At 39.4% G+C, this 10,610-nt stretch overlaps 1 protein-coding gene across 1 annotated transcript in view; it reads right to left on the bottom strand.

The window, feature by feature from the left end:
* The window catches only part of EIF2AK3 (eukaryotic translation initiation factor 2-alpha kinase 3), a 200,157-nt gene that overhangs the window by 150,638 nt on the left and 38,909 nt on the right, over positions 1 to 10,610 (bottom strand). The window contains exon 2 of the mRNA XM_006898949.1: positions 9,135 to 9,264. Coding sequence (XP_006899011.1) covers positions 9,135 to 9,264 — 130 coding nt within the window. The remainder of the gene's footprint in view (positions 1 to 9,134; positions 9,265 to 10,610) is intronic.

Raw genomic sequence — 10,610 nt, 5'->3', positions numbered from 1 at the left:
GGGGAAGACCCTCTATGAGATGGATTGATTCGGTGACTGGGGTAATCGGGATGGGTGTGTCAGAGGCGGTGCGGTTGGCGCAGGATAGAGCAGAGTTTAGAGCTGTTGTGCATAGGGTCGCTATGAGTCGGAAACGACTCGATGGCACATAACAACAACAACAACTTTGACAACATGTTTCTAGACTTATAAATTCTCATTCTTAATAATACGTCTACAATATACTAGCTTGGTGATTCTCATAAGTGTGTGGTCTATAGATCTCTTTTGGAGATGTTGTTATTGTTGCTGTTGATTGCTGTCGAGTCAAGCGCAACTCATAGTGACTCTATGAACAAAAGACCTAATGCCTTTCCTTTAACTATCATCAATTCCAAGTTCACAGAGTTTCAGAGACACGTGGTTTAGGAAGTGGATGCCACTCTTGCTTCCAAACCTGTTTTACATCTGGGCGCTACACCAAACACTGTCCACAAAGGTATTATTTGCCTTTTTACTGTGTTGACATTTGCAAGAGATGGTGCAAAAGCAACACTGGCCAAAAATTGCTCATAACGTAGATGACCAAACATCAAAATAGAGTAGGAGTCACTATATTCATCTCTGGAAAAGTTTCACTAAAGAATGTTGCTGATGAAGCAATAATAAAAATAGTGATTAGTTATTTAACCTAATTGTTAAAAATCTTAACTGTTGAGAGCACTCTCTTCTTTTCTTGAAAAAAAAAAGGACTAATGTGACTGATGGTGAGTGAAGCTTGTTGCTTTCTTTACAGAGTTCCAATGCAATTTGAAAATTTGAGAAAAAAAAAAGTTATGAGATTTAATTCTTTGGCAGATATTGTCTCAAAATTAAAGTAAAATTTCTTACTTCAAGGAAAGCAAACAATAGAATTTGTAGTAAAATTCAAGTTTCCAAAGAAAAAATTCTGTTTCTGAAGACCTGCAAGCTGCCACCTGCTGTCAGCAGTGCTGACAGTTACAGATTTGACTTTTTGTATCTTGTAAGAAAACATGTTAACACTTGGAAGATGTCAGTAATAATGCAATGAATCAATGGTTTCTAAATAATGTTACAAAAGCACGGCTAAATTATGTTTCAAAACATAAAACCACATTATGGAAGACAGACCAGATTCCCCAGGATGTTAATGCAGTCACTGATAACACTTTCAGATTCCAAAGAGCACCTAACCTTTAAGAAATTTCTCCTTATAAGCAGTTAAAACACTCCTCCCAGAACAACAGTCCTACAGATAATGAAGGCATGTCAAGGAGACATACTCCCTCAAATTTATAACAGACTATTGGGAAAATCTGCTACAAAGGAACTTTTTTTTAAACAAAGGATCTCTTAAAGAGCAAGTATGTCACTTTGAAAACAAAGGTGTATTTGACCCAAGCCATAATATTTTCAATAGTGTTACATGTATAATTTTTTTTTTAATTTTGGTGTTCCTGTGGGCGAGCTTTAATTGTCTTCAGCTCCAATTTAAACGTTCACTTGTATAATTGAAGGTCTGTTTGGCATTCAGCACCTGGTCTGGTTTTCACTGCTGATACTGAGCTTCTCCAGTGACTTTTCTGCAAATATACAGCCAATCTGATTCCTGTGCAATCCATCAGGTGAAGTCCATGTGTAAAGTAACCTTTTGTGGGTTTGTGTTTTTTAAAAATATTTGCTATGAATAAATCATTAAGCATACAAAGTTACTCCCTTTGTAATTCAATCACAACTACAATGCAATAGAACACATGGAGAAGCACATGTGAAAATCCAGTTGTCTTCTATTAAACCAGAGACTAAGAGAGTGTAAAAAATGTACAATGTCACTGTTCTTATAATTTTTCAACTTTTAGAAAATACAGATACTTCTCAATAAAATGTTTATGTTGGCATATAAGATTATTATTGTGTTTTTTTTTATAAGCTTGAGTTAATAAACAGATCTTTAAAAATTCTGCTTTACATTTAATGGTAAATACTAATAATAATCATAATCCATGAAAATAAAAGCACTTTGTAAGTCCTAACAATTTTTAAGCAAAACAAAACAGAAGTATGTGCTAGAAAGTTGCCTGATTGATGGTAACTCCACGTGTGGAAGCTGCTCTGTGCTCTGGAGGGCTCACAATGGCAGTGATTCTTTGTGTGTCGAAGCAGCTACAATGGCTCATTTACAAAAGCAGATCACCAGGCCTTTCTTTGGAGGCACCTCTGGTTGGACCAGAATCTGCAGTCTTCAGCTTGTAAAATCTGTTTGAAACACACAGTCCCACAAAATGGATCCAAGATATTGGTGCAGCAGTTAAAAGCTAGCAAGCATATGTTTTCATGGATGGTTTAATACTTTTAGGTTTTCTCCTATTTTTTTAAATTGTTGCTTTTGCTTTTATGTTCCACTGAATCACATACAACCCCAACGACCCTATGAACAACAGATCTGAAGCCTGTACTATCCTGTACCATCCTCACAATCTCTGACACACTCAAGCCCATTGCTGTACCAACTGTGTCAATCCATCTGGCTGAGGGTCTTCCTCTCCTATGCCATCTCTCCACCTTTCCAAGCATGAAGTCCATCTCCAAGGAACAGACTCTCCTACCAACAAGTACAAAAAATGAAGCTTCATCGTCTCGCCTGTAAAAAGAACTCTGGCTGCAGCTTCTCCAGGACATAATCATTTATTCTTTTGGCAGACCATAGTATACTCAGTACTCTTCTCCAACATCACGGCTCAAAGATACCAATCTTCCTCCTGTCATCCTCATTCATTATACAGCTCTCAGCAACACAGCAAGTGAATGAAAAGACCATGGCCTGAATCAGGCACATCTTAGTTCTCAAACTAATGTCACTGTTCCTCAATAATTTAGAGAAGTCCCTGACTGCAGACTTTTCTGGTGTTAACACAGCTCTTGATCTTCTGATAGCTGGAACCAAGGGTAATGATTATAGATCCAAGATGAAATTGTTAACAGTTTCAAATTTTCTTCATCTAATTTAAGAAGCCCTGGTCATGTAGTGTTATACGTTGCACTGCTAGAGGGTCATTGGTTAGAATCTACTAGCTGCTTAGATGGAGAAAGATGGGCACACTCCTCCCATTAAGATTTACAGCCACTGAGACCTGATGGAAGGTTACCATGAGATAGAATAGACTCAGTATCTCCAATTTAACTTTTATACATGGTACCTATGTCTTTCTACTATGCGTTTAAGCATTCTGACTTAAAAATACATTCATAAACGTTTGCTTCCAGCTAAGATGGAGTACCAGAGACTTTATTCACTTGCCTGGCTATAACAACAACAAAAATTAGACAACGTATATAAAACTACAGTTTCAGACACTGAACAGGCAGCAAGGACAGGAATCCCAGAGGGAGTGGAAACAAACAAAGCAAGTCCTGCAATTATATAATCTTACTGCCTGAAGTGTTTCCAGGCTGCTGTGTAGAGAGGGAGAACCCAGGCAGATCCCACAGCAATCTCTTTTCCTTGAGAAGATAGAGCCCATCTATTGTTTGGCTGAAAATTAAACCACAGAGGTGTTTTGTTCCTGGTGGAAAGGGTGGTAACTATGGACCACAGTCTCAAGACTAGTTGGTTCCACCAGTCTCTATTCATCCAATAAGCCTCTACTTTTAAATATATTTTTAGTTCTATTCTACATTTCTCCTTCGTCCAGAATCTTCTACTATGGTCTCTTTTAGTGATCAGCATTAGTAGCTGGGCACATCTAATTCTTTCATTCTCAGGGTTCTGAATGTTGAGGCTCATGTGATCCTTTAGTTCTTTTCAGATTTTTCATAAATTGATCCCTAGGCATTTCTTTCAAGATGTCACTGAGTAATCGTGAACCATCCATCAGTCTCTCCATTTTTGTTGTTGTTGTTGTTACATGCCATTGAGTCTATTAGTAGCCAAAAACATGAACGGTTTGCACCACCCAAAGACTCACCTCTATTTACATCAAATCTTGTCTATAATTATATTAAATATAAATTATTTAAATGCTATAATTAAAAGACAAAATTAGGAGATTAAATAAAAAAGCATGTCCTAACTATAGGTGTCTATAAGGAGCCTACTGTACATATAAAGATGCAAATAGGCTAAAAGTAAAAGGTTGGAATAGATTATTCCATTCTAACATTAATCAAATAAAAACTAGAATTACTGTTTATTGGGGAAGCAGCTGAATGTTCCCAGGTGGGTTCTTCCAGGTGGTGAGAGCCAACAGAAATGCCTGATTATGGAGGAATGTGGAAAGATGGAGCTCATGGAGTTTGAACCCTGCCTTGGTTTTTAAATTCAATTGGAGATTGGGGAAGCAGAGGAATGCTCCCAGATAGGAGCTTTCGAATGGTGAAAGCCAATGGGAATGCTGTGATGCTGAACACTGTGACACTGATGCGTCAAATGCTATACTGGTTACCCACGGTGGACAGCATTTGGTGGAGCTCCCCAATTAAAACAAGCTTGGAAGCAGGAATGGCATCCACTTCTGAAAATAGGTTGCCTCCAGAAACCCTAGGGACTTGGAGAAACGATGAAAGTTATACAAGTGTTCAGGTCTTTCATTCATAGGGTTACTATGAGTCATCTATGACTCTATGGCACTAAACAACAACAACAACATCATGATGTTGCTAATTGGTCTGGTTGTAAGGATTTTGGTTGCCTTGACGTTGAGATGCAATCCATATTGAAGCCTGTATTCTCTGATCTTCTGCATCAAGTGCTTTAGTACTCCTTACTTCCAGCAAGCCAGGCTGAATCTGTACATTGAAGTTTAGTGATGAGTCTTTCTCTGATCTTGATATCACATTCTTTTTCATAGCCTCAAATTTCTTGAATAATCTGCTCACCATACAGACTGAATAGGTATGAAGAGAAGTTACAATCCTGACGCACAACTTTCTTAATTTTGAAAGAAAGAGCTTGCTCTATTCACACAACAGCTTCTTAGTTTAGGTTTAGGTTTTGCATCAGCACAATTAAGTATTCTGGAATTCCCATTCTTTTCACTGTTAATAGAGTAAAAGAGCAATCTTGAATCGAGTAAAAAATTAAAATCTAGATAATAAGGTCTTGGAATTTTTCCCTTTCATGGAAAAAACACTGGCCCGTAAGTCATTTACTGCTGTGAAACGTGACACTATTTAAACAAGTTTACAATGAAACATTTCAAAGCATTCTAGCAAAAATGTGAAAGGGAAAGAGGGCAGTCTCACATACTTGGGACATGTTGGAAGGGACCAGTCCTTGGAGACATCATGCAGGTAAGAGTAGAGGGTCAGAGAAGGAGGGGAAGACCCTTTATGAGATAAATTCACACAGTGATGGCAACAGTGGGCTCTCATGTAGCAGAGATGATGAGTATGATCATCAGGATAAGATAGGTTTCCAATCTAATGTTTATAGCTATGAATCATACTCAACTCAATAGCACTTAACAACAACAAACTACAGGAAACAGTAAGGACTATGAATGACAAGAGGGTTAAACTGTAGTTTTAAAACAAGGTAATTACTTCTTTTAAGAAAATCTTCCAGTACAATTAGTTTATTATAATTTAAGCACACTCAATGACACTCAATGTTATTATGACTATTTGCATTCTCCTTGTCATACCATGCAACTTATTTTTGTACATGTGTGTATTTTACATATGCACATGTTTGCACTACAACAACACACTGTACCTTAGGCATAAGGAGCTTACAGTCTTCCCCTTTTCCTGATAAGCTTTCAGGTCTAGTTAAAAAAAAAAATAAAACAAAATGCACATGTCCAAAAACAATATTAGCAAAACCCTGTTGAAAAATATTAGTTAGGGTAATAATTCATTTGAATACTATACAGTTTTTAATACACATTTAAAGGTTTTCAATGTCATTCATAAGTATAAGTTGTTGTGTATGTTAGTAATTGAATGGAAAGTCACTGGAGATATTTTCAGTATGTTTGGTGTTTCCCGACTAAATGAAAGGTCAGCAATTTGATTTCACCACTCACTCAGGAGACAGGTGGGCTGTCTCCTCTCATAAAGATTCACAGCCTCAGGAGAGTCACTGTTAGTCAGAGCTGATTGGGTGGCAGGGTGGGGCTAGTTGCTGGTCTGTTCTCACTTACACCCAAGAGTACAAAGCAGAACTGCTCCAGACGATTTTTCAAGACTGTGTCCTTTGAGCCTGTTTTCCAAGGCACCACAGGGTGAGTTTGAATTGCCAACATTTCAGCTGATAGTTGAGCCACCCAAAGACAACTATTTCCAGAACACTGCCTGACAAACAGGAGGCACTATGGAAGTCTAGTGGAGACTTCACACACAGCAAGTGTGGAGAGCAGCATTATTCACTTAAGCACTTGCCAGAGGCCCCAGGAAAGAAATTCTGGCTGGTCTTTACTGGACTGAGTAGTATGGGAAATTTTGCTATTAGAGACAGGTCACTGTAACTAAGTTGTCCTTTCCAAACTTAATACCAGTTGTTGTTGTTTGTTATGTGTCATTGAGTCGCTTGTGGCTCATAGCTATCTATGTACAACAGCCCTAAACTCTGCTCTGTCCTGTGCCAATCTCACTGTCTCCGATACACCTATCCCGATTATCCCAGTCACTGAATCAATCCACCTCATAGAGGGTCTTCCCCTCCTGTGCTGTCCCTCCACCCTCCCAAGCATGATGTCCCTCTGCAAGGACTGGTCCCTCCTTGCAACATGTCCAAAGTATGTCAGACGAAGCCCCAGAATCCTTGCCTCCAAAAAGCAGCCCGGTTTAACCCTCTCCGGGATGAATCTGTTTGTTTTCCTAGGAGTCCATGGTAACCTCAACACTTCTCCAGCACCACAGCTCAAAGGCATCAAGGATGTTTTTTAAAAGAAAGATTGATAATTAAAGAGAGAAGACTACCCTGGGGAAAGTTCTGGAGGAAAAACTTGATAGGGAAAGCTGAAGACCTTCTAGAAGATATAGATAACTTCTTCTGTTATATTCAGAAGAATGAACTATGTCCTACTCCTCACTTATTGGTGTTGTATGAAAGGAGAAAAGGTTAGCACTCCCCTTGGCAAAGATGGAAGAGGCCCTTGGGCCTTACAACATGCATGTACAGTTAAGGCATTGCCACCTACTTTGTGGCATCTAACCACTTATCAACCATCTGGTTACTCAACATTTTGCATATAGAACAGTAAAAACTGAACTAGTTTATGCATTAACAGTGTACATTTTGTTGTAAAGAACAACAAAGTTTAAGCTGAGAAGAACATAGGTGTGTTGCGAAGAGTTTAGGGTTCAAAATGGCTTTCTTAGCCACTGAATTTGACTTTGCCAGGTGGATGGGTGGGAATAAATGAATAGGGTATGTTAGCCTATCTACAAGGTGATTACTTAGTCTCACCATTCAATTGAGAGGATCCAGCAGGAGGAGGAATCTTATCACCAGAAAAGAAGCAATACAATTCCTCTTTCAGGACTAGAAATTCTTGTGCCATCCAGACCAGGGCCTACTAGAGCAAGAGCAACAACAGCCACAGGAGACAACCAGAGACATGGCAGGAGACAATGGACCTTGGAACTACTACAGCCCTGGACCAGAGCTAAGAGCCTTTTGCCTAAGTTTGTTAGAGGACTGTATGGGTGGGGAGGTGAGAGTGAGCCAACATTGACAGGGCTGAGACCTTTAATACTGGCCAACATTGCAAGGCTCATGACTAATGCACCCTCAAGCACATTTCTGAACTGTCTTGACTGTATTCTGTTAATAACCTTCTGAATTCCCAATATAGTACTGTTTGGTCTATAAGCTATCCTATGGGATTCTGGACCATGGAAAGCAGCAACATTGATATTGAAATGAGTACTAAGAGGTATGCGAGCATGGGGGAACCTGTCTGACCTCACGGGAATTAGTTTTATTTTGTGTTGCTGATGCTATTGATGGGGACAATTCCCCTTTGTGAAGTTGGTAAAAGTCAGAGATGGCCATCCTCACATGGCATTTGTTCTTTTTATAACAGGCCAACCAATAACCATTAAACAACCAATAACGATTAAAGTTACCTATCAATTTGGTTATATTTGTTGATGACGTTGGCAACACACAATGGTCTGGCAGTCAGGTAATGATGTAAGGTACTTTGCTAGCTGTTTTATGATCTGCTGTGGTCACTCACCATTTTCACACAATCACCTCATCTTTGGGACCATATTTATGGCAAAAAGTGAGGAGCAGATACATTTTAAAAGACCTGAACGTATGCAATTCCAGAAAATGAAACATTAAATCAGAGACAGTCCAGAGGTAAGAAAAATAAGCTTGACTCCATTTAATCCTGCCCACAATTCATCAGGCAGATAGAGGCTCAGAGAGTCTAAGTCTAAGTCACGGGCAGAGCCGTTTTGGAAACAATCTCCCTGAATCTATGCTCTTTTCTATCATTCCAGAGCTCAGATATAGCAAGCTCACCTTTTCAGCAAATAATCAAATTTTTCTAAAATCATTATTTTATGAACTCTTCAAATGATTATAATTACAATTAGCATTTATATTTGTTTAGTTATTTACACTTGTCTTATTATTCCTAGGAATAAGATAATAATGATGTTACTACTACTGTTTATAAGAATAACTTATAATAACATTACAATTAATGACATACATTGACATTATGTTTGCTGATGCTATGAACTATCAAGCCAGAACCAACTCACAGCTGACCCTCCAGAAGGTTGTGAGAGGCTGTAAATAGCATAAGAGGAGGTTGCCGCAGAGCAACTGGTGGATTCAAACCTCCTGCCTTTTGGTTGGCAGTGCACCTCCTGACTACTAAACCATCAGAAATTCCAGACGTAGTAGATAGTATTCTCAGTTACTCATTTATATGATTAATTCATTTATACACAAGACAGTTCTACAAAGTAGGGGCTATTATCAATCCCACTCTTTACAGGGGAACCGAGAGACAGGAAAGTTAGGGAAATGCTCCAAGGGAACATAGTGAGCAACAGACCTCAAACCCAGGCACCCAGGCACTGAGTTCCCACTTACAAGTAAATGCATACTATTAACAAGCCTCATTACAACTAGGTTAACCAATCAGCATTCAATAGAAAACACTCACCTCTGGTTTGCTAAGGCTGGAGGAAACCAAGGAACCAGAGCCCACATCCAAATCCCACTGCTTTTTACCATGGTTCTCAGGATCCAAAGCAGCAATTCGTCCGTCTAAAGTGCTGATAATAACTAAAGACCTGTAAATTTTAAAAGCAATAGGAGAAAAATTAAAAGATATCTATCATACTAGGCACTTAGTCCCCACACTCAAAAGGAAACCAGTCCCTTTCTAGTCTGCCTTCCTTCCCACCATCTATAGTCTTGTCCACACTTGTTTACCTTTAGTCCTTTAAGACAATCTCAGTACATCCTTTATTTGTTTGCATAGCTTCTGAAAAGCCCAGACTCTATGGTTGCCCTGTCATCCTCACATTCATAATCTCATATGGAATGCAACACCCACTCTCCTCTTCTCTAGCTCTCCCGTGGAAGCCTCCCAGCAATGCAGTCTCCTTTGAAAGTTCTCCTACCTTCTTGCTCTAGGAAGCCTGACTCCCGAGGACACTATTCTCCTATAGAAACAAAGAGAAACATTTTCTCATATAACACTTGGCCACAGAGCCTAGTGATGGTCAAGCAATAACCCTTGCTCTTCAGTGTCATTTCCAGGCCAATGCTCTCCTCCCTAAAACAATCTACTACTGACCCTTGGGTCACCAATTCCCACTCCCTGAGGATTTTAGCTCCTATTTTATTGTCATTACCTAACACACCTCTGTCTCAATTCTTTGTGCTTTATCGTCTGTTTTGCCTCAGCCCCTCCTCTGGTAAGACATACACATTGTCCTTACCAATCACTCCAACCACAACCACCACACCAAAATTTCAAGCATCTTCCACTTTGCTGGTTCCATCAGAACATGCAAATGCATATCACTGACACTAACATTTACTCTGATGTTCATTGTGTCTTCATGTTTTTCCTTACCTGGTTTGAATTACACAGTCCTTTGTTAGAAATATTCCCTTGCTGATACCCACTCTCAACTATTGATCCCCTTTCCTGTACTGTCACACCAGACTGGCAAAATAGCTCTGGTTAACTCTTGCTTTTCCCATTCATAATCCACATTCACTTGAAGATAACCAGAGAAAACCCCAAGTATGCTGACTTGTCTCACTTTAAATCCATGACCATTAACTTTAGAAAATGGTTTTTAATGACATTCAACAATCAACATACTGGTGTGTCGCGCTTAGCTTTAATCGGCAGTTTTAGGAAGTTACCCTTTCCAGACTTGGTCGTGGGTTGAGGCGGCTCGTGGGTCTCCGAGACCCGAAAGTTGAGATCTTCTTTGCGCCCCGGACACTGCGTCTGGGGCTTTTGCTGCCGTCACCATGCCACAAAATGAGTATATTGAGTTACACCGAAAGCGCTATGGGTACCGTTTGGATTACCATGAGAAAAAGAGAAAGAAAGAAAGTCGAGAGGCTCATGAGCGTTCAAAGAAGGCAAAGAAGATGATTGGTCTGAAGGCAAAGC

The sequence above is a fragment of the Elephantulus edwardii genome, unplaced genomic scaffold (genome assembly GCF_000299155.1).
Source record: "Elephantulus edwardii isolate Elephantulus edwardi_28Jun2011 unplaced genomic scaffold, EleEdw1.0 scaffold00241, whole genome shotgun sequence".
Classification (NCBI taxonomy): domain Eukaryota; kingdom Metazoa; phylum Chordata; class Mammalia; order Macroscelidea; family Macroscelididae; genus Elephantulus; species Elephantulus edwardii.
Note: the sequence above shows the minus strand (reverse complement) of the source record. Positions and strands in the feature narration are given on the sequence as shown.